Raw genomic sequence first — 24,834 nt, 5'->3', positions numbered from 1 at the left:
GTGAAGATGATGATGAACTTGAAGTGGGGCGAGGCTGTGGTAGTGGTGAAGGTGAGGGTGAGTGGTGAAGATGCAGGTCAGTATGAAGGTGAAGTGTGTTGATGTAGTGTTGTGAATGTGACCGTGGAAAGTGAGGATGAGTGGAAGAGATGAGTGAGTGTGAGGGGAGGAGGGGTGTTGAGGACGCTGATAGTGATGGACAGGTGAGTGTGGCTCGGGACTGGTATAGTGGTGAAGGTGGGTGAATGTGAGGGGAAGTGGTGCAGACGCTGATACGAATGGACAGGTCACTCTCCTAGTCAGTCTCTCAATCATGTGTACCTAGAGCTGCATAAAAACAGGCGGCAGGATATGTAGTATATAAAAAGTCATCGTATTGGAAAGGTTAACGAATACTGTTTCCACCCTCGTCCTCACTCCCAGAACTTTCTCTTAAGCTGAGTAAAATCGTGTGATGGTTGCATGAGTAGAGTGCAAGAGGTGTCATCGTACTGAATGGGTTAGTAATACTCGAATTCATACATGGTCACGAATTCTCTGTTACATAAGTTGCTCGTATAATTACACAACTCCATTCAGTTCTGTCACGTCTTACATAAACTACCCATATAGCGACACAAGTTCCTACACAATCTTACATATACAGTGCTACACATACAAATACACAGTTGCTGCGCTATCCTGCACAAACTTCGCCTATAGCTGCATCATTCATATAGTTGCCACAACACTATAATTACTGATACCACCGTACGTAAATTGCACACAGTTACATCATTCAGCCAGTTTTGTCACATACTGTCATAAACTACACGTACAGCTACACAATTCGTTCAATTTTATCACAGCACTATCAATTACTACATAATCTCTTAAATAAATTACGCATACCGCTACGCCATTCATTCAGTTTTATCACAACACTGTCAGTTACTATCTAACATAAACTACACATATGGGTACGCCACTCATTCACTTCTGTCACAACACTCGTTTACTACCTTAAATACACACTCCTAATCGGATGTGGTGCGTTAGTTTCCCTAGTATAAACAAAGAGGCGCCATCTTGTTTGCTTCAGGTCATCAGCTGATGTGGTCACGTGCGTTTGTTTACATCAGTCTCGGCCCAGGGTGGATCATGTTCTGCGCTTTGATGAGAGAGAGAGAGAAAGAGAGAATGTGTGCGTGCATGCGCGCGCTCTTTACCTTCTCCTTCTCCCCTCTTCTCACTTCCGGTGCACATGACACGTGACTCGTACTCTCTTCCTGTCCTCCTTCCTTCCTTTCTACACCCTTCCTTCCTTCTTTCCTTTGTATCTCCTGCCCTCCTTTTCTTCTCCTCCGTCCTTCCTTCCCTCCTGACCTCTTTCTTTCCTGTTCTTTCCCTCCCTCCTTTCCTGCCCTCCTTCTTTCGTGCTATCTTACCCTGTACCTCTTTTTTTCTTCTTGTCATCCTCCCTTCCTGCCCTCTTTCCTTCCCACCATCTTTCTCTTCTGCCCTTCCTTCTTTCATCCATGTGTCCTTCCTTCCTTCCTTCCTTCCTTAGGTATTTATTTACTTCCTGCCCTCCTTCCTTCTGTTTTTAATTTCTTTCGTTCATGCTTTCCTCCTTTTACTTCTTTCAATCCTTTAACGTTCTAGTATACCCATCTTAAAATTTGTGTGTGTGTGTGTGTGTGTGTGTGTGTGTGTGTGTGTGTGTGTGTGTGTGTGTGTGTGTGTGTGTGTTATATGCATCAGGTTTAGGATATACACCAGAGAGGCCATTTCCGAGATCGACAGTCCATCCGCACCCCAACATCTGCCATCACACACTCGTCACGTAATGTACGCTAACACCCACCGTCTGTACTGGGAATGGGAGTAATTTATACCTGTGACGTGGCGCCTGGTGGCCTAGTGGTACGGGCTCCCCAGTCGGAGTGAAGGCCGTGCGTGAGTTCGATCCTGAAGAGGCGAGAAGAGGTTTTCCGATCATATAATGCCATCAGGGGAAGTAGCTTAGTCACCTACCCATATGTATACTGGACTACCGTAGCCTAGCCCCGGAACCCTACACCGAAAGGGCTATTTATTTTATTTATTTATTTATTTTTATTTTTTGTTGATTACTTTGGGCTAAATAATATCGTTAGACGTAAACTGGATCAAATTATACAAAGTTTGTTCTTAGTGTCGTGGGGTAAAGTGCTGATTCATTTATTCTTCCTCCCTTCTTTTTTCCTATTTCTTTTATCTTCTGAGAGAGAGAGAGAGAGAGAGAGAGAGAGAGAGAGAGAGAGAGAGAGAGCATTTTTGTGGAGAATAGAATTATGTGAGTGTCGAGACTTTGGTAAACATTTGGTGTGGTGGAGTAAATATTGATGGTGAGGGTGAAAGTGAGGGGGACTCAGAGTGAAGGTGATGCTGGTGAAAATGAGGGTGAAGGTGAGGCAGGTGAGAGTGAGGGTGAAGGTGAGGCTGGTGAAAATGAGGGTGAAGGTGAGGCAGGTGAGTGAGGGTGAAGGTGAGGCTGGTGAAAATGAGGGTGAAGGTGAGGCTGGTGAAAATGAGGGTGAAGGTGAGGCAGGTGAGTGAGGGTGAAGGTGAGGTTGGTGAAAATGAGGGTGAAGGTGAGGCAGGTGAAAGTGAGGGTGAAGATGAGGCACTGAAATGTATGTGCTTGCGTGTGTGCGTGTACTTGTGTATGTGCGCGCGCTATGAAATATGCACTTCTGAGAATGCGAAGTTGCAGAGGAGTGGTGATGTGATTGGAATATTGACACACACACACACACACACACACACACACACACACACACACACTCTCTCTCTCTCTCTCTCTCTCTCTCTCTCTCTCTCTCTCTGTCATGCAGCATAAACAAAACACACATACCATGCATATTGGCTCAAGCAGAATGACAGTTTGCACTCCGCCTCATCTGCCATAATAATAATAATAATAATAATAATAATAATAATGGACTTCAGCAACCCACTACAATATTCCGCCATTTGTCAATAACTCAGTATAATTTTTTGGTCAGTTTGCCGTTATTTCATCAGTGTCATTGAAAAATACTGTCAAACACTTCACCTTTCACTGCCGGCTTCCTATTTACGTATTTTATCCAAGTTAACCCCTTCATGATCGGGACAACTTAATTCTGATTCACCTGAGAGAGATTTTTATGTATAAGAGTGTCATAGGAATGTGTTAATTGTCTTACTATTGATTCTTTATAGGACAATCCAATACCCTATTCCAGCTTACAACAGATGCTTTTATTCAGCTGAGAGTGGATTGTAGGAGCCTGAATCCAAATTATAATGTGTAGAGAGTGAGAGTATTACGGGATATATTGCCACATTGAACCCTTGCATGAGCGGGACGACTCTATGTATTCTGTTCCAGCTAAAGCCACACGATTGTAGTTAACCGCGAGGGAGGGTCGGAACCAAGTGTTGATCCCGTTACCTACATCCATTCCATAGCACTTCTCCGTGACCAGCATCATAATCTGTTGTTAATCTTTTCTTAGACTCGGTATTCAATATGGAGAGATGGCAATTTGGGGCCAAGGTAAATATCGTTTCGTACGTTATTTTATGCAGAGTATGGTGATACCGGGATAGCGGCGCAAATAAAATAAAACCAACTGGTAATAGCAAGAATAACATTGATGACGTCCTGTGATTGAAGGGATTAACTCTCGCGTCTTGTTTGGTCCGGTAACACGAAACTGTTTGGATATGGCGTGATTTGTGTACCTCATTTTCCTGTAATATATTTTTCGTTTTATTCTCACAGTCGTGTTTATTCAGCTCATGAGAGAGTCTTCGAACTGGATGGGTTAGATGTAGCCGTAATTATCGCCTTCAGTACAATATATCTTTCCTTAGCTGAATGTGCACATAAAACTCCATCAAGGCATTGAAGCTGTTTTATAATTAGCCGTACAGGTGATGAGTGTTTGGTGTTGGCAGTGTGATGAGTGTTGGGTGTTGGCAGTGTGATGAGTGTTGGGTGTTGGCAGTGTGTTGAGTGTTGGCAGTGTGATGAGTGTTTGGTGTTGGCATTGTGATGAGTGTTGGGTGTTGGCAGTGTGATGAGTGCTGGGTGTTGGCAGTGTGATGAGTGCTGGGTGTTGGCAGTGTGATGAGTGTTTGGTGTTGGCAGTGTGATGAGTGTTTGGTGTTGGCAGTGTGATGAGTGTTGGGTGTTGGCAGTGTGATCAGCGGTGTTGGCAGTGAGTTAAGGGATGATGGGGGCAGGACAATGGGGGTGGTGTGTGGCGTCTGTGTTTGCTATCCGGTGTGTAATGTGTGTGGAGGCCGTCTGTTATTGCCAGCAAATGGACTCTAGCGATGAGACAGGCAGGATTGCAGTGGAGGGAGGGAGAGAGGGGAGGACGGAGGATAAGGGGGCATATAGAGAGAGGGAGGGAGGGAGGTTTGGAGTGGCAGGAGGGAGGAGTACATGAGGAGTGTCAGCGTAAAGGCTATGAAGCATTGTTCTCACAGTCACCAATGATAAACTCTGGGATTGGCCATTAGGGAATAGATATACCAGGTTACAGATCGTAATGTTTATATTCGTGATTTTTTTTTTCCCTCAATGTGTGACAGACGATGTAGGGTTTAAATTATTGCCACTTCTGCTGGCTAAACTTGTATATGAATGATATCCGTACATATGTTTTTTTTTTTTTTTTAATCATTGCATTGTGTTGAAAGTGTGTGGAGCGATAGTGAATTCCTTATTGGAAGAATGGCGCTTTTGAGAAACAAGACTATATTATTATTTTTATTATTATTATTATTGTTTGTTTATATTATTATTATTATTATTATTATTGTTGTTTGTTTATATTATTATTATTATTGTTTGTTTATATTATTATTATTATTATTATTATTATTATTTTATTATTATTATTATTACTACTACAACTACTACTACAACTACTACTACTACTACTACTGCTGCTGCGGCTGCTGCTGCTGCTGCTATTACTGCATCTTTATTATTTTTTTATTATCATTATTTTAGTTGAGGCTTGGAACTGCAGCGGTGAGATATCTGAAGCCCATATCAGCATTTTTACTACGGTGCTAGGAGACACTTTCTTAACTGAATATAATTGTCTTGTAGGAAGAAAAATAAAATAAATGATCCTTTGCCACCAGGAGCGAAGCCTTTCAATCTGATGATGTGTTTTATTAATTTATTCCTGCTGCCTATAGGTGATTTTATTCAGCTTTGGGGAGGCCTTTGGTAGTGAAGTGTTAATGAGGGATGTGTGTCGTTTTTTCGGCCGCTAAGAAAGTTCCCGGTCCCTAAAACGTCTTCCCTAGCGATTTATTTTAGGGTACGAGTGGCAAATATTTGCCAAATCAGATCTAATATGTGCTAAAATCAGACCTAATCAGTAACTGGATTCATACCTGTGGTACTTTTGAGGGGGGAGGGGGGAGAATGAGAAAGTGAGTTGGCAGAGAGATGTTGATGGAATGGGAAAGTGATTTGGCAGAGAGATATTGATACAATGGGTTTGGATGGGATGGGATGAAATAGTGATGCAGGTGTTGTCGAATGCACCTCGTGAAGATGTCCATCGTTTATCGGGCTGGATTGGTTTACTGAATATTTAAATCGAAGTTTTCCTCGAGCGGAAGAGAAACAAGAAGAGAGGTAGCATGTGCCACTCTTGACCATTCTGTGTAGCTGGAACTTCGTCCATACAGGGAAGAGTTACACCACCCCCCACCCCACTCCATAATGCAACACCCACCAACCTTGCCTTACCAGTACACCTAGCACGGGGAATACCAGTGTTTGCAAATACATCATCGTCTTGTCGTTGTTGCCATAACCTTATTCTCACAGCCATGAATGTGGTGGTTAGGATAGGGGAACAGGAGATTGCGTAAGGCAGAAGAAAGAGGGCCGTCATCGTCATCGTAACCCAATCCTCACTATAAAAAATGAAGTCTGTTGAATCTGTAAACAAGAAGTAGAATAGCACAAAGGTTCATCTACGAGTGCCCAGCGAAAAATTGTCAATCCTCCATTCGTACGTAATTCAGGCTTCTTCATATTCTCTTCTTCAGGTGCGCAAGTAGGAGTGAAGTAAACCAGGTGTCACAGTAGGAAATCCGTGTGGCCATAACGTGTGTCGGGATATTGGTATTAGACGTAGGGCATCGTTGCGTCACTTCCCCGCCAGTGCCTTGAATATAGGGTAAAGGAAGGGATGGAGAGAGGATGAGGAGGAGGAGGGGAGAGGGGTAATGGAGGGAGGAGGAGAGGGGGTAATGGAGGGAGGGGGGATGGGAGCGGGGTTAGTGGAGGGAAGGGGGATGGGAGCGGGGTTAGTGGAGGGAAGGGGGATGGGAGCGGGGATAGTGGAAGGAGGGGGGATGGGATTGAGGGTAATGGAGGGACGGGAGAGGAGGGTGATGGGAGCGGGAGTAATGGAGGGAGAGGGAGAGGAGGTGGAGGGAAACGGGGATAATGGAGGGAGGGGTAGGGTTTGGTGGAGAGGAAGGGAGGGGGGATATTGGAAGGGGGAAAGGTGATATTGGGAGGGAGGGGAAGAGTGTTCCTGTTGCTGTAGAAGAAGGGATGGCAGGTTGATGGGAGGTGAGGGAAGGGCTGGTATTAATGGGGGGGAAGGTGGTATTGCATGGGGGAGGGATGGTATTGGAGGGAGGGAAGGGGGTACTGTTTTAGGTTGACGAGAGGAGTGGAGATGGATTGTAGTGGAGGTAAAGAAGGATTGATTGATGGTGGTGGTGGTGTTGTTAGGGAGGGTGCAGGGGAGGAGTGGAAAAGAATGTTGGTAGAAATGAGAGAAATGGGAGAAGGGACAGGAATAGGGAGAAATAATGGTGAAGGGAAGAGCTATGTGTGGTGGAAGGGAGTAATGCTTTTGGGGGAAAGGGGGGGGGAGGTGTGATGGTTGAGGCGAGAGGGAGGAAGTGGTGGTGGAGAGTAGTGGAGGTGGTGGTGAGAGAAGGGAGGCGCTGGAGGGAAGGGATGTTGGATGGGAAGGGAAGCTAAGGAGGGGGAGGTGGTGATGGGGGTAGGGATTTTAATGGTATTTAAGGAAGAGGAGAGGGGAAGGGAGGGGTGGTAGATGAAAGGAAGGAGGGGGAAAATACAGGAGAGTTAGAGGAGAGAAGTGAAGAGGTGGAGGAAGGGATAAATGGCGATGAAGATAGGGGAAAGAGAAAGGAGGTAGGTTAGAGGATAGGGAGGGATGATATTGGAGGAGAGGGAAGGCAAAAGAAAAGAGAGACAAATTGGGGTAATAATAGAGGGAAGAGGAGATGGAGAACCGAAGGCACAGCACTGGGGAGAAGGGTTGGTGTTGGTAGTTGTTGTAGTGGTGGTGGTGGTAATTGTGGTGGTGGCAGGGAGAGGTGAATATATGATATTTCCATATTTAATTCAGCACACTCACAAACTTATTGCCTCCTCCCATCCCCCCACACATACACACACTTGCAGCTCTCCAGTAATCCTTAATACTCATATTTCCTTTGATTGGAGTGCACTTTGTTTGTTGTGTATCGGTATGTTGCTTGAAAGAAAAAAAAAGTAAAGTCTGCAGGAAGTGTATAACTCCTCCTCGTCCTCCATTTACTGTGAATTATATATGTATATCTATCTATCTGTCTATATCTGTCTATCTATCTATCTATCTATATCTATCTATCTATCTATCTATATCTGTCTTTTTATCTATATATTGGAAGTCAGGTATAATTATTCCCTTGTACAAAGGAAAAAGGGAAAAAGAAGTGTGTGGTAATCATAGGGGCATTTGTCTTCTTAGTATAATAGGAAAAGTGTATGGTAGGATACTTATTGAGAGAGTTAGAGAAAGAACAGAGGAATTAGTTGGAGAAGAACAGGGAGGCTTTAGGAAGGGAAGAGGTTGTGTAAATCAGATATTCATTCTTAGATCTTCAGTGGAAAAGTTTCTAGAGAAGGGAAAGAAGTTGTATGCAGCTTTCATGGATTTGGAGAAAGCATATGACAGGGTGGATAGACAAGGATTGTGGAAGGTATTAAGAATATATGGAGTAGATGGGAAGTTGTTGAATGCTGTGAAGAGTATGTACGATGGTGCTAAGGCTGCAGTGCATGTGGATGGTGAACTGAGTGAATTTTTCTTTTTGAAGGTTGGGTTGAAACAGGGGTGTGTCATGTCTCCATGGTTGTTCAATCTGTATATGGATGGGGTAATAAAAGAGGTACAAGGTAGGGCAGTGGATGTTGGAGTGGCCCTAGTGAGAGAGGATAGTGTTTGGAAACTCCCTGTACTGTTGTTTGCAGATGATACTGTGTTGTTGAGTGAAGACGAAGGGGAGCTGCAAGGCTTAGTGGATGAGTTTGGGAGAGTGTGTAAGAAACGGAATCTAAAGGTGAATGTAGGGAAGAATAAATGGATGGTCTTTGAGAGAAGTGAAGTCAGTGAATGTACTGCGAGGTTGGATGGTGAGGAATTGGAAAATGTGAGTACGTTTAAGTACTTGGGTAGTGTGATGAGTAAGGATGGAGGTTCGACCCGCTCAAGCCGACTGGGTGCAAGCATACTTTATGGTATGCAACACTGGTTCAGCCACAGCACCCCTTGTGTCCGCCAATGCAGTACGTGGCTGGGTGAACACTCCCAAAGTTTATTACCCTGGCAGGGCGTGAACCCTGGTTCACCCATGTACGAAATGCACACTCTCACTGTACCACAGAGGCTCCTATATATATATAAGAGAAAAAAGATGACTTACTGATTTGGCCTTTCATCTTTATCTCAGTCGTTCTCTCCTGACTCACCCATTTGCATTCATCTGTTTTTTAATACAACAGATATGTCTTTTTCACCCCCATCTTGGATTTGTCATCATCAGCCAGTTCTTCATCATGTCATTTATCTCTCATGCTGAATCTACCTCTCATGATTCTGCCCTTTGTCAATGTCTGTCAGTATTTTACCATGTCATGTTGACCTCTATATCTTCTTTCTTCTCCTGATTCACTGAGTGCTCCACTTGAGCCAATACCTCACTGTGTCCTGTCCACACCTCTGTCTTAATCTACATATGATCCTCAAATCTTTTCACATCAAACAATGTCCTCCATATCTAATTTTCATTCTTTTTCATTGGACTCAAGATCTCACCACATTACTTTCTTTTTCAGGGACTATGAGCGTGAAGAGTGGGTATGATGGCAAGATCGCGGGGCTATACGACCTGGAGGAGACCCTGGGGCAGGGGCACTATGCCGTGGTCAAGCTGGCCAGGCACGTCTTCACAGGGGAGAAGGTGGCCGTCAAGGTGGGTGCTGGAATTGTCATCATTTTGTTATTTTCATTGTTATTCTCATTATCACATTGTTTTATTTTCATCCTTTCAGATGCTAGCAAATGTTCACACCCTGTCATGTTATATTGATGACATATGCAGAGTCTGACACTAAAACTTATTCACTACAACACCACAGCTTTGACATGCCCTACTTTCAATACAGACATCCCTTCCAGTAATTCATACTTGATAAGCATGAGGCAGACTAAATGTGGCTATCACTTTTCCACTGAGAAGAAGGCCCTGCTCTGTCTGGACTTTGCATGGTCAAAATTATTTAATTTATCTCAGGGGAACATTGTTTTGAATGGGTTGATGAATATTGTTCTTAATCCCTTCTCAGTGGAGTGTTTTCCGGACTGAATAATGTTGTATGGAAGTAGCAAGAATAAAGTAAAAAAAAAAAAAAAAAATCAGAGTAACAGTCTATTTCCAGATGGCTTAATCCCACAACAGGTAGTCACAAATGAATTTCCTCCATGCCACCCTGTCCTCTGCCATCAAGTTTCCCTCTCTCCAATTCACAAGCCCCTCCCACATACCTCTCAGTCCCATCCCTCCATTTCATTCTCAGTCTCCGTATTCCCTGTACCCACATCCACCTCACTCTTGTACATTCTCCAAGTCAATCTCAGTCATTCTCCTTCCTTTCCCTGTATATTGTCTTGAAGAGACTTAAACTTTTACCTTAGCACATCCTAATTCATGACAGTACAGACAGTTCATTTTATAAGCAAGGGATGTGGTCTAGAATATCACTTCCCGTTCATACATTTATTACTGTAAGTTGAGGGATTTGGCAGCTTCTGTTTGTCTAATGAGGACATAGCAGCAACAATAGAATGTCAAAAGAGTGATATAGAGTAAGGATTTAATGTACAGTATTATTACCATATATCTTCTCCATTTTTTCAGGTGATAGACAAGATGAAACTGGATGAGGTGTCAAGGGCACACCTTTTCCAGGAGGTGCGGTGTATGAAGCTGGTGCAGCATCCCAATGTGGTGCGGCTTTATGAGGTCATCGACACACAGACCAAGCTATACCTGGTCCTGGAATGGGCAGATGGTGGGGACATGTATGATTATATCATGAAGTGAGTTGCCATTGTTCTCATCATATGTTTAGTTGGTGTTTTTGTGTTGATTCAGTTTCTTATATTATGAAAGGCTTTATTGCCACATGCCTGCCTGTGTCAGCCATGTTTGCCTGATAACAGCTCTCCATGCCAACTGATCTCTGGCTGCAAATTTGTTCAGTCTGTTAACTCTGTAATCACTTTGTAGACCCTCATCCAAACTCTCCTCAGGTTTACCTCTTGGTGTTGTATCCTCCATATTCACAGGTGGTGGTAACCATCATCCACTTACTTGATGTAGTGCTGCCTACCTCATCCTTCATCTTTATCATTCTTTTTCTGTGTATCCCCTCCTCTCTTCCTGTTTCTGTCATTTTTCCTGTCTCTATATATTAGGTACTCTTCTTTCCTTTTCAGGTGGCTTTACTTTGAGTGACAAGCCTAATAGTTTGCTGTAAACCAAGAAACCATTTACAACACTGGGTGGTAACCATATAATAACCCTTCCGTGTTCCCTACATGTCACTGAGTGGGTTGATTGAGGGTTAGTGTCCCTCCCTGCAAAACAACTAACTCAGAGACAAACGGCCTCCCCTTACGGGATTATTGTGTCTAGGAATAATTAGATATATAGAACATTAAGCCCATTATTCATCATCTATTCATTCCACACATCTAGCACATCTCATCTCATACAGTTTGGATGATATTCCATATACAACTGCTTCATCATTTGTAGTAGAGCTGCCTGTCCTTGTCAGGAATGTGCATGCTTGCTGCTGCGGTTCATGCAAACATATACGAGTTATGTGTTTATGATTGTTGTTGACGGAAGATACTATACGTGTACTGCAGTGTTACAAATGACTGCATTTGCTGTATACAGTATTTTGGTGATGATAGTTTTTGTAATATTTTTGTTGATTGCAGTTCTTTATGTGTGTTTTCTTTGTGATTAGTTTACTGATTGCAATTCCTGTAGAATCATATTCTAGCTAGTCTCATAGAACATGAACAGTACAGTACTGTGTAAACTGAACATCATCAAGAGCTTGACAAAAACATCATCTACAAGTTGACAAGAAAATTGCCATAACCGCTTTATATTACAATAACTTGTGATCATCATTATTTTCCTTATTCTAGCCCTGTTCCCAGTGTTACAGAGGGAATGGGTAAGATCCTGAAGCAGGAAAAACCCCAAGTACACTCATGAATCATACTTTCTGCTCACCTTTTATCTGTACCCTTGGCTGAAAGGAGGTAGTAACCAGAGCTTGACACCAAATTAAAAACTGTTGTCTGTTGTTTGAAGCTTTGTCAGTATGCATTACAAACAGTCCATGATGACACTGTTACTCGTGCAGTCTAGAAAATCTCCAGGCTACCAACAAGAAGTCATATGATGTGAGACTTAGTCTTTAATTTCCTTTCAGCCTGCAAAAGGGGGTAGATGGTGAGCAGAAACTGTGGTTGATGACTGTACAGCAAAATTATCATGTTAGTCTGTCTATCTATCTATCTATCTATTGCCAGATGTCTTAATCTCGTACGGGGTGGCCACAAACAAATCGCCTCCATGTCGCCCTGTCCCCCGCCATTTCACTGCCCAGTTCCCAGCTCACACCCCTCTCTCTCATACACCTCTCCACTCCATCCCTCCATCTCATCCTCGGCCTCCCCCTCGGCCTCCCCCTCCCTCTCCCCCCTTCCACCTCACTTACATACACTCTCCTCATCAGTCTCTCACCCTCCATCCTCTCCCCATGGCCAAACCACCTCAGTGTGTTCCTCCTAACACTTCCTATCACATCCACATCCACACCACAACGCTACTTTGTATCCTCATTTGTCAGTCTGTCTCTCCATGTGACTCCACAGGCCTCTCTTAAATAACTCATTTCCACTGCTCTCACTCTTGACTTGTGTCCTTCCAACAACGTCCAAGCTTCACTTCCATACGTTAGAGTCAGTATCACAATACTGTCATGTAGTAACTTTTTCACTTCCCTGTTTCTTATCACTGCTTTCAAGGAACCAGCAACCTTTCATCCTTGTTGTTCCCTTTCAAGCACATCACCCTCCAGACTTCTATCCTTGCTCATCACACTCCCCAAGTACGTAAATGTACTCACATTTTCCATTTCCTCTTCATCCAACCTCACTGTACATTCACTAACTTCACTTCTTTCAAAGACCATCACTTTACTCTTCCCTACATTCACCTTTAGATTCTGTTTCTTACACGCTCTCCCAAACTCCTCTACCAAGCCTTGCAGCTCCCCTTCGTCTTCACCTAACAACACAGTATCATCTGCAAACAACAGTACAGGGAGTTTCCAAACACTATTCTCTCTCACCAGGGCCACTCCAACATCCACTGCCTTACCTTGTACCTCTTTTATTACCCCATCCATATACAGATTGAACAACCACGGAGACATGACACACCCCTGTTTCAACCCAACCTTCAAAAAGAAAAATTCACTCAGTTCACCATCCACATGCACTGCAGCCTTAGCACCATCGTACATACTTTTCACAGCATTCAACAACTTCCCCTCCACTCCATATATTCTTATTACTTTCCACAATCCTTGTCTATCCACCCTGTCATATGCTTTCTCCAAATCCATGAAGGCCGCATACAACTTCTTTCCCTTTGCTAGAAACTTTTCCACTAAAGATCTAAGAATGAATATCTGATCTACACAACCTCTTCCCTTCCTAAAGCCTCCCTGTTCTTGTCCAACTAATTCCTCTGTTATTTCCCTAACTCTGTCAATAAGTATCCTACCATACGCTTTTCCTATTACACTAAGAAGACAAATGACTCCATGATTACCACACACTTCTTTTTCCCCTTTTCCTTTGTGCAAGGGAATAATAATACTGTACCTGACTTCCAATCCTCCGGTTTCTATCATGTTAGTGCTCCTACTTTATGTATCTCTTTATGCTGTTTCCAGACCCTACCAACCTATGTATAATAATGTGACAAGGATTTTGATGATGATGATGCAATGCTTTATTATGAAGCAACTTTTCTTTTGTCAGCCCTATAAGTGATATTTCAGCAATAATTTGATGCTGTTTTGTTTGTACAGAGTATGATGCTAATTAAAGTTATCGGTAACCCAGACTAAATCCACTCAGTCCTAGAGCAGCCTTTGAGGTCCAGTATACAGAGTTAAAATATGTGTTCTGTTGTGATTTTGATATGCATATCAGTAACCATGGGTATTGTGTTGAGGTACTGTATTTGAAGGTGCTGGAGAGGGATGCCTTCATGTGGTGACATCAACGTAACCAGGATGCTCAACTGCTTTGTTATATAAATGTTCCCATCATCCACCAATTAGAGGTATCCTTAAACAGAGCTGCTTGAGTTCACCTAGCTAGGGTCATATCAGGACATTACCCAGCCCTCTTCAGTTGCTAACTTAGATTTGGGTTGGGTGGAATCACAGATGACACTTGCTTCACGTGTAGAATAGCGCAACACGCCATAACCCACATTGTGGAGCACTGCACAGCACGTGCCACACTAAGATCTAGACACATCAGCTTCTGAGACAATCCCATAGGGGTACTTGCTTATTGTGGTCAGTGAGTCTGATGGACCAGGCATGACTGGGGTTGAGGAACAACAACATCAACAAAAATCCATCAGCAACATTCCCATCTTATGAAAGGAGGATGGCCCATTCATACAGTCAGTGGGCTTCTGTGGTTTTGGAATTGGTAATGAAAATTTTGGAAAAACAGTCATGTAGATGTGATGAATTGAAGCACCAGCCCCACTTCTTATATGTTGTTTATAGTGTGTTTTGTTGCAATGCTTTGAATCTAATGAGCAGTGTGCATAGACATGACAGGTGCCCACTGATTGTGTGCTTGGACCAGTGTCGAAGCCTTGACCCTGCCCATTGCTCTTCACTTTTGATAGATTGTTCTCCAAATTAAATCAGTTCATCCATACATGACCTTTAAGCCATCCACCAGGTTTGGTTCAAATCAGAGCAGAAGTTTAAGTTGACCTTACCTTGTGACCCAGACCTTGAGCTATTGTTCTGAAAAATAGAACACTGTAATGCAATTTCATCCTCCTTTAACTTTAAACCCTTCCATCATGTTTGATCCAAGTCAAATGAGACCTGTTTGAGTTAAGAGGCTGAACCTTTGTCCTTGCCTTATGACCTTTACCTTTGAGTGATTGTCCTCAAAGTTGAATCGCTTCACCTTTTTCCATCCCTCAAACTCTCCACTAATTTTAATCAAAATGGATTCAAAACTGTGTAAGTTGGCCTTGCTGTACATCTGTGACTTTTTTTGGACAGAAATGAATCACATGTTCCTCTGATGGTTCTAATGAGTATGCCAGATTTGGTACATTTCCATCCAGTAGTTGTTTTATAATCTTGTTAACAGACATACAGACAAACCCTCACACTGTGCAGGGGATCATAACAACGGCAGCTGTACTATATTTGGTCTCAGATGATAGAATATCTAGCCATAAGTATTATGCAATACTTTATATAGCCAGTTTATTGCAACGTGAAAACCTCAAAGCCAGTACTTTAGTTGGTAGATTCACCTGTCTGGGCCCAGTGGCTTTAGTGTAACATGACCTCAGAAAACTGAATACTGTACTAGTATCTCCACACTGAACCTTTTAACTCAGGAGGCCTCAACTGTGGCTACATCTGTCCAAACCCAGTGCACCCATAGGAAGTAACACATAACTTGTGCTCACTCCAGTGGTGTAAATTGTAACTTTATGTAGTCAAACTGGATATACCTAAATAAAGTCTTAATCACCTTTATATTGTTGGGACAGTCTGAATTGCATCTTAAGGTTTTATATTCTGTGAGTCTAATAATCACTGATTAAGTTGAGCAAATGCATTTATAACTTATAGCAATCTTGCCTCTTACCACCCCCACAGACACGAAAAGGGATTAGATGAACAAGCAGCCTGTAAATACTTTCGTCAGATTGTACATGCCATCTCCTTCTGCCACAAGCTTCACGTTGTCCACCGCGACCTTAAACCTGAAAATGTTGTGTTTTTTGAGAAGTTGGGGATGGTGAAGCTCACAGACTTTGGCTTCAGCAATAAATTCTGTCCGGGTCAAAAGCTGGAGACGTCATGTGGCTCCCTGGCTTACTCCGCCCCAGAGATACTGCTAGGGGATTCGTATGATGCGCCAGCTGTTGGTGAGTAGGTTGTGATTGATTGGTTTAATTTGGTTGGTTGATTGATTGGTCAAAACAAATAGATAGATAGAGATAGATTGATTGAAATGTACATATATACATTAGATAGATGTAGATAAATTAATGGATAACTAGGTACATGGACAGGAAATTCATTAATTTAACCACCATAACTGCAGTTGATCTTCTGAGGTTTATGTGATTGGTAGTCAGTTTAGGTGGTAACTGATAGGTAGGTAGGTAGATATGTACTGTATGTAAGTAAGTAGGAAGGTAGGTAGGTAGGTAGGTCAATCGTGGTATTAGCAGTAAAATGATAATAGCCAGTCCAATATTACTCTCCTATATTACCCCATTGATATTACCCCCTTTGAGATGTAGAGGCCTAAAGCTAGGCTGTTGTAAGAGTAGATGTCCAGTATATCTCTGTTAGTGGCATTAAAAAAAAAAAAAAAAAAAAATGGGGAATTAGATGTTATATGTAAGGCTGTCCCTCTGGGTGGAGTGTTCTGACTACTAGACCATCAGGCATTCCTAGTGACCTAAACTGCCATAGGCTCATCTTATAATATGAGTTTGGGATGGATGCTGTTCATTGTGGGTTGTAAATAGTGTAGAAGATCTGCAGATTTACATAATGGGTAGACAGGCAGATAGCATCATTTTTTGTGTATTTGTATTAATAGATTAATTGACTATTGAGTGGATTTGTATAACAGGTAGGTTGGTAAGTATGCAGTACTGTATTCCTTTGATATTTGTAGGTAGTCAGGGAGATAGATATGTTGTTCTTTTCATTTCATTCATGTTATTTTTAACAGAGAGAGTTTTTTTATTGTCAGTAGAATGTTAAGTAAATTTATGTTTGCTAGGTAGGGAGGTGGATACAGAAGTTTGTTGTATAGTGCATAATATTCATGGTATAAATACTTATTGATCAGTAGATGTGATTCAGTAGTTTAAGTTGGTGGGTAGGGTGACTGGTAGATGAGGTAATTAATTTGTCAGAAGGTAAGAACTATACTTGTAGGTTTGATTGTTTTGTATTTAATAGGCAGAAATAAAGAAGGAAAAATAGTTGGGTTTTGAAATTCATATGTTAACTTTTCATGCATGATTTTTTTTCCTAATTAATATTTTTCTGTGTGTGTGTGTGTGTGTGTGTGTGTGTGTGTGTGTGTGTGTGTGTGTGTGTGTGTGTGTGTGTACATGCATACTGTACGTGCATGTGTGTGTGATTTTATTTAATATTAGGGAGACCTCTAACATAGAGGGGATGAGAAACAGAGATACTGGAAATTATATTATAGTGACTAAGATGTGTTATCTGATAATGGCTGCCTAAGCACATGCTGCTGACTTTCGCAACACCCAGGATTGGTTGATTGATTGATTGAACTGAATGGAAAAATTACCTTACTACTTGAACAACTAGGTCATGGGTGGTGTATGTGAGAGAGACAGAGTGGACACAGATAACCTGATAGATATAGATAAACCGATAGATACTGTAGACAGACAGATAGACACACTGACAGACAGACAGATAAAGACATAGGCAGATAGATACAGAGATTGAGAGAGAAGAGTTAGAGAGTGAGCAACCTAACAGGATATGCATACCACCAGAGACTGCTAAATGAGTTAATTAGCCCAATCATTATGCAAGTCAGCCCTGCCCTTTGCGTGGATGTGGGCTGCAGTGTGGTTAATATTCATAACTAAAAGCCCCTCGGGATGTGAATGATAATATGCAGATGTGTAGATGCTCATCACGTCAAAGTCATGCGGAATTACTGTACATGCATTGCAGACTGTTTGTTTTTTTAAATGACTGTTTGGCAGACTTAGCTGTATCATTATTACTGGAATTGCTTTTTGGCCTCCTCCATTCTGCAATGTGCAATATGTTGTGTGGGTGATGGTCACGTACCAAGGTCGTGTGGTTGTTGGATGTGGCATGCAGGCAATGAAGACTGTGACATTTGTTTTTTTAAATGGATGCTTAGGAAATTTGTATCATTATTCTTGTCTCTGCTTTTTTCTTTTTTTCATGCTTCTGTTTGTTGGTCATGTTGAGCTATCACAAGCAGGTTTGCCAGTTATTCTCTGACCATCATTGTGTCCTACCTTCCAAATTTCTCATTCCCATGTATCAAAGAGTATCCTTCTTTCTCATGCTCATTTGTTGTGTTTTTATATTGCTATCCTTTCACTGCCACCTGTTAGGGAAGCATTGACAAACTATGATCATGATAATACTTGATGGCACCTGTTCAAGCTGCATGATCACTTATTTCCCACTCAGTCTCACCTCTTATCCAGAGCTCCTTATAACCAACAAATAGGTGCCTATTGGTTTAGTGGGTTAAGGCACTCCATCTGGATGTGGCCCATAAAAGGATTAAATTCAAGGGCCACTTAGAGTTTGTTGTTCATATAATGCCTCAAGTGTTAGTGATTGGTCATTATTGCTGTAAATGTCTGGAGTGAGTTGCTTAGATGTGGATCCCTGTGCTGTGATGAGACAGCGAAAATTCATAGTTTTTTAGGAGGAGATTGCGGCACTCCAATTGGATTGACCCAGCAAAGGTTTATATCCAAGGGATGGTTGGGGTTTATTGCTCACGTAATGCCACTCAGGGAGGATTGAGGCTGGTCACTCTCATCTTAAATGTCAGGACCAAGTTGCCTAGCCCCAGGCTCCTACGCTCCTCATAGGGCAACATAGGGTTGGATGATGGATGGATATAATTATTTGGATATATCAGACCTGAAGGTACCCTATACGGTAGTACTTTTTCTTAATAGTAAGTCCATGGTAAATAACAGAATGAGTGTCTCTAAGCTTCTGATGCTACCAAACAAGCTGATTTAATGGTTTCCCTTAGTTAACAGTGCCATGCCAGTTGTATGATTGTATTAAGCTATGGTATTTTGGAACACGTCACTGAAGTACGGGACTTGTCACCTGAGTGAAGTGATTAACCCTGTCATTATGTTGTTTATTGTACAGTCAGTCCTAACCGATGGAATAATGATGTCAAAAGATAGCAGGGATATAACAAAAATGACACCTTCAGGCTGAAGGGGTTAACTCCTCAGGCCAACATTAAATATCAATTCTAGCATACTAACACAAGTTATTTGTCATTTCTGAAACTCTTAACAACCACTTCAGTCCAGTAACCTATATTTTTTCCTTTTATGTTTCCAAGTGGTTTCACTAACTGTAGGATAGACTTTTCAAACAGCAGGGGTTAGATGCAACCTTCATTAACCCCTTCACAGTTAGAGCCATCCTTTGTTGAACTAGAGGGGCACTCAGTGAAGTACATCTCTTCAACAAGGGCAGCGTAATTTCCAAACCACTCTTCATAATGGGTTAGGTTTTCTTATTGATTATGGTTTCTTAAAAAATGTTTTCCTGATCCAGAATCTTTAATACAATCCAGATCGGTCCCAAAAGTCAGTCGATCGTTGCCCGGGACATGGGCTATCTATCTACCAAATTTGGTCCAAATCTGCCTTTTAGTTTTTGAGTAATCGTGCTAACTGACAAACAAACTAACAAACAGGGGTGAAAACATGCCCTCCTTATCGGAGAGAACAAAATCATCAGGAAACAGTAAGGAAACAAAGTACTGTACAGAAGTCTTGGATAGATGCAGGACCGTATGGGGCCCTTGAGGACCCCACTCTATGGAGATCTACTACTGCACTGTGCATTTTTTTTTTTTTTTTTTTTTTTTTTTTTTTTAATATGCTCCCAGATATCCAGTTGTCAGAAAATGTATTTACTGGGAAACACTTCCTCCTCCTCCTCCTCCTGGAGGTATACAGGGCCTCACCTGCACTGTGGAGTGGGAAAATGATACTGTCACAGTGAAGGGGTTAAGTATTAGTAGGAGACAAGGTAAAATGGAATATAGTGTGACATTAATTGTCTCGGATATAAGGTTTTTAGCACGATGAAGCTTTGACCTTTAGCTAACATTTTTCTCTCTCTCACTGATGTATGTCAGTCCTTATGTGCCCTGCAGCTCATGAATCTTCTGGTTCTATCTTTGTGTCCGTATCAGCCTACAGTATATACAATAAATGCAGTATTTAAATCATCCTGTTATTCATCCCTTCATCAGTTCATCTGTCCATCTGTCTGTTCATATATTCATATCCCTCCCTCCATCATTCCATATATCCAGCATCCTGCCTTTCTCATGTACACCACAAATGATCCTGATGCCTACATAAATATGCACCATATTGGGAAGTGTAAGGTTATGCATATAACTGTATGGAGGTGTGTATGTACAGGTATATTTGCATATATGTATGTATGTACTGTATGTGTGTATGGCAGCATCAAGAAAAACTGTAAAAACACATCATTGTCATGACAGGTTGAATGTTCTGGATTATACTACCATCAGGGCCCCAACACTTTGCAAGATGAAATATGAGACTGGCTGTTGCCATTTTCACTTTTATTCCACTAACCCTGTTTTACCCTCTCCAGACATTTGGTCACTAGGTGTGATCCTGTACATGCTGGTCTGTGGTCATGCGCCCTTCCAGGAGGCCAATGACAGTGAGACCCTCACTATGATCATGGACTGCAAGTACACCATACCTGAGTATGTCTCACAGCCATGCAGGAAGTGAGTATCAAGTTGATGTTACAATAAGGGGCATAGTATTAAGCCAGAGTGTAAAAGTGTGAGCAAGCTTCTGATTTTTTAAGCCTATTTATGAAACACATGCTGTTATTAGATGTTATCATCCTTCACCCAACAATACAGAGTTTTGTCAGCAAAGAAACAGAAAGGTCAGACCTGTTCTGTTATGATCTGTTTTAGCAGTGTGGCCTGTAGTCCTTATCATAAGGTGCTGTTTATGTTGTAATTTTTGCCTTGAAGTTTACAGTAAACTCCAGTCATTTTGCCTGTAGAAACTTCATTATTATACTGTACAGTACTGCACTCTGTACTCCGTTTATTTTTACATGGTGGGACTGAAACAGGGGTGTGCAATGTCTCCATGGCTGTTTAATATATATATGGATGGGGTCGTAAAGGAGGTACAAGGTAGGGCAGTGGATGTGGGGGTGGCCCTAATGAATGAGGGTGAGATTTGGAAGCTTCCGGTGTTGCTGTTTGCTGATGATACAGTATTGTTGAGTGAAGATGAATGGGAGTTGCAAGGTTTGGTGAATGAATTTGGGACAGTGTGTAGGAGGAGGAAGCTGAAAGTTAATGTAAACAAAAGTAAAGTTATGGTGTTTGAGAGGAATGAAGTCACAGAGTGTGCAGTGAGGTTGGATGGTGAGGATATGGAGAATGTGAGTGCATTCAAGTACTTGGGTAGTGTGATGAGTAAGGATGGAACTTTGGGGGATGAAGTACGTGAAAGGGTACAGCAGGGAAGGAAGGTTGTTGGCACACTGAAAGCAGTGATGAGAAATAGGGAGGTGAGTATGGAAGTTAAGAAGTCACTGCATGATGGTATTGTGATCCCTACCCTGACGTATGGAAGCGAGGCGTGGACCTTGCAAGAGGGGAACAAGTCAAGAGTGAGAGCAGTGGAAATGAGTTACTTGAGAGGAGCATGTGGAGTGACATGGAGGGACAGGTTGACGAATGAAGAAGTGAAGGAACGTTGTGGGGTAGATGTGGATGTGGTTGAAAAGATTAGGAGAAATACACTGAGGTGGTTTGGACATGTGGAGAGGATGGAGAATGAAAGACTGACTAAGAGGGTGTATGTAGGTGAGGTGGAGGGAGGGAGAGGGAGGGGTAGACCGAGGATGAGGTGGAGGGATGGAGTTGAAAGGTATATGAGGGAGGGGGGGGTGAGTTGGGGGGAGGGGAGTCAAATGGTGGGTGACAGAGTGACTTGGAGGCGTTTTGTCTGCGGCCACCCTTTGCGGGATTAGGGCATCGGGCTATAGATAGATAGATAGATAAAATGGCCATCTCTCCATCTTGAATTCTGAGCTGTAACAGGAGATTAATACTTGAATATGTTGCCAGGCACAAAATAGTTCAATGGAAAGGATGTTGAGCCATAGTATAGCTTTATTCACTAATTGAACTAGATGAATTGAGCTTCCAAAGGACAAAAATCTCTGCCTATCTAAAAAGCATGACCTTTACTTGTAAAGCTGATGTTTTAATTTCCCTCAGGTTGTAATGCCAGTTGTATGGAGAGAGTTATAATATTTTGAACGTCCGTGACTCATGTATCGCTGACTTATATATACTGTAGTATCAATGACTGTATGCCAGGTTGTAACTACTATAGTTGTTGTCCTGTGATACGTACGCTTTATGAAACATAGGATCAACGAAACAGGAGTTGGACAGTTTTTCAGGTATAATAGTTGATGCTTGAAGTTTTTTCTTACTGTATTCTGCATGTTTTTCCCTTCCCAAAAGTATTTATAAATGAAGAGATCAGTTGTTCTATCTGAATATCTCTGTGCTGAGTTTTCAGTTACTGTACTTCTCATCTCATTTGTGGTATTTGTGGGAAATGGGTTAAGATAATGAAAATGATGGAATATTGTGGTTGTGTTGATGGTAAATTGAGAGAGAGAGAGAGAGAGAGAGAGAGAAGTACATACATACTGACGGATTGAGACAGAGTAGAATCATGCCAAAGGAACCAAACCCTAGCCTGTTGAGCTTAACACCTGTGCATACTTCCCCTTGAGGTATTTCAGTTGGTAGTTTTGTGTGTGTGTGTGTGTGTGTGTGTGTGTGTGTGTGTGTGTGTGTGTGTGTGTGTGTGAGAGAGAGAGAGAGAGAGAGAGAGAGAACATCAGAAAATTGTAAAGAAACTCTACCCCAGCCTCATATGCCTGTCACCTGTACATACTTCCCCTTGAGGTATTTCAGTTGGTAGTGATGTAAAGTGGTGTTGGCTGTGTTCTAGCAGGTTAAATATATCCGTTGGTCCATCCTGCTACTTTTATTTCACTGTTTAGGCAGCATTGGTGGAATATCCTTTTTTTTTTTTTTCTGTTGGTAATTCCTCTCGAATTACTTTTACTCTGTTCTTTCTTATCTCTTTCAGCCCCTGCCTTTTCTTTCAAATTATTTTCCTTGTACTGGTATTACTTTTTTAATTAATAAAGTTGCCTTCCCCCCCCCCACCCACAGTAATTCCTGTTTATCTGCTTTTACTCTTCAATATTCTTTCTTGTAATCTTTCCATTATTTCAGATGCTTTATCCACTGTTTAAGAAGATAAAGGCGGAAAATGTTATCATCATCATCATCATCCGGACCTCCTTTCCCACCCTAGAGCAGGGTGAGGAGTAGCAATGTCGAGACAGCCCAAATTTGCCCAGTCTAATGGGCCATGCTTCCATTTACACATCATTCAAGCCCCCGGAATCCTGGCTGTATCGGATAAGCCAAAAACATTCGCCACGTTCTGTAGCTTCACATAAACGTATCCGATATATAGGCTATATATATATATACAAGTAATCCCTCCACTATCCGATGTAATAGAGCCAAAGGCACGTCCGGAAAGTGGTCCCATACGGAAATTGTGCCCCTGGCTCCTGGACTGGTGCTTAAGGACCCTAACCCAGCTTAACTTTGAAAGCCACATAAATAACTCCCTACCGGACATGCATAGCTTCTATTTAAACCTATTTAAGACCCTATTCACACCAATAATAGACACAAAGCATGAAATAAATGAAAAGGAACCAAAGATTGAGGAATTAGAAATGACTGTACCACAGCCAAGGCACTTACAGCACGTCTGTGGCTGCCTTCTCTAAAGGCTTTGGCAGTGGTGAAAATGCTCTTGAAGCATGCACAGTAATCTAGTGTTGTGCTGCACTTACAGTAATTTTTTGCACTGTGAGTTATAATTGTTTAACACTGCACATTGTTAATTGCACCACGCCAGTTTCAACCGCCAGTTTCAACTGCCAGTTTGCATTCCACAGTTAATCCTTTGCACTCTAAATTCTAATTTCTTAACATTGCACAACACTGTAAATTCCCATGTGGTCTAGTGGTGAGGTATTGCAGTTTGTTCACTGTTTATTCACAAAAAATGAGCACTTGTGGCTTCCATTGCGATAAGCATCTACTCACGATTGAAGTTAAGCAGTAACTGTTGGTGGTGACGGGGAAACAGAGTTCCCAGATCGCAACAGCCACATTACCAAACTCCTCAATTTTCATTGCCAAATTTAACTTTTCATTACCTAATTCGTAAAGCTAGCATTTATTCTTCACTAATTATATATACAAGTGTAAATAAATGTAATCACTCTCCTTATAATTAACAGCATGTTGATTATTTTCACGCTATGTTGGCTAGCAGATTAATCAGAGAGAGCAAACAATCCACCATCTCCATCCTGTGTATCCTCATACATGTGAAAAATCCGTTTGGTAATGCATTATTCTGATTCATTACCAAACGAATTTTTCATTACCAAATTGGCCCACATTTGGTAATGAAAAATACCAAATGGCAACCCTGACAGGGGAGGGGGGGGAGGGAGGAGGAAGGAATGGGTAAAGGGTCCATGGTGTAACACCTGTTCAGTGCCGCGTGGCAATTTCAAATTACGGGTGGGAAAAAATTCTGATTTTGAGGGGATTTTTTTCTTTTTTTGGCCATTTTTGGGTTCCGAAGGTCCATGCTCACAATGTCCGGTAAGTGGGGTGTCCAGAAAGTGGGCGTCCGGAAAGTAGGGGGATTACTGTATACAGTGTATATATATATATATATATATATATATATATATATATATATATATATACAGTATATATATATCCTCAAATATCCTTCATATTCAGAATCTCTTGAACATCCGGATTCCATTTTTCATAATTTATAACAAAGTTTTATTTTTATTTATGTGTTTTTCTATTGCCTGCAGAATTAGCCAGTGCAAATATTCTTAATACGGTAAATGCTTCGACAATCTAGTAGTGCAGGTAATGGATCAGTACTCAGTGAAATGTTCAACCTTAGAGGACATAATATACAGTTGTTGGCTTTTGCATCATTGAAATTATTGTACTGTATGTAGAGTTGTCCATTGCAGACCATGTGATTATCTGAAACACTTTTCATAGCCAGATAACAAACATTATGATCTAGGGCCCCTTTCAGCATTTTCCCATTGAGGAC

At 41.8% G+C, this 24,834-nt stretch overlaps 1 protein-coding gene across 1 annotated transcript in view; it reads left to right on the top strand.

Annotated features, from left to right (window-relative positions):
• Snrk (SNF related kinase) overlaps positions 1–24,834 on the top strand; it is a 96,646-nt gene that overhangs the window by 50,448 nt on the left and 21,364 nt on the right. The window contains exons 2-5 of the mRNA XM_080275674.1: positions 9,194–9,330; positions 10,276–10,457; positions 15,392–15,663; positions 20,183–20,324. Of these exons, the coding sequence (XP_080131800.1) occupies positions 9,194–9,330; positions 10,276–10,457; positions 15,392–15,663; positions 20,183–20,324 (733 nt within the window). The remainder of the gene's footprint in view (positions 1–9,193; positions 9,331–10,275; positions 10,458–15,391; positions 15,664–20,182; positions 20,325–24,834) is intronic.

The sequence above is a fragment of the Coenobita brevimanus genome, chromosome 62, assembly GCF_032717465.1.
Source record: "Coenobita brevimanus isolate Jiangsu-jjx chromosome 62, ASM3271746v2, whole genome shotgun sequence".
In the NCBI taxonomy this organism is placed as follows: domain Eukaryota; kingdom Metazoa; phylum Arthropoda; class Malacostraca; order Decapoda; family Coenobitidae; genus Coenobita; species Coenobita brevimanus.
Note: the sequence above shows the minus strand (reverse complement) of the source record. Positions and strands in the feature narration are given on the sequence as shown.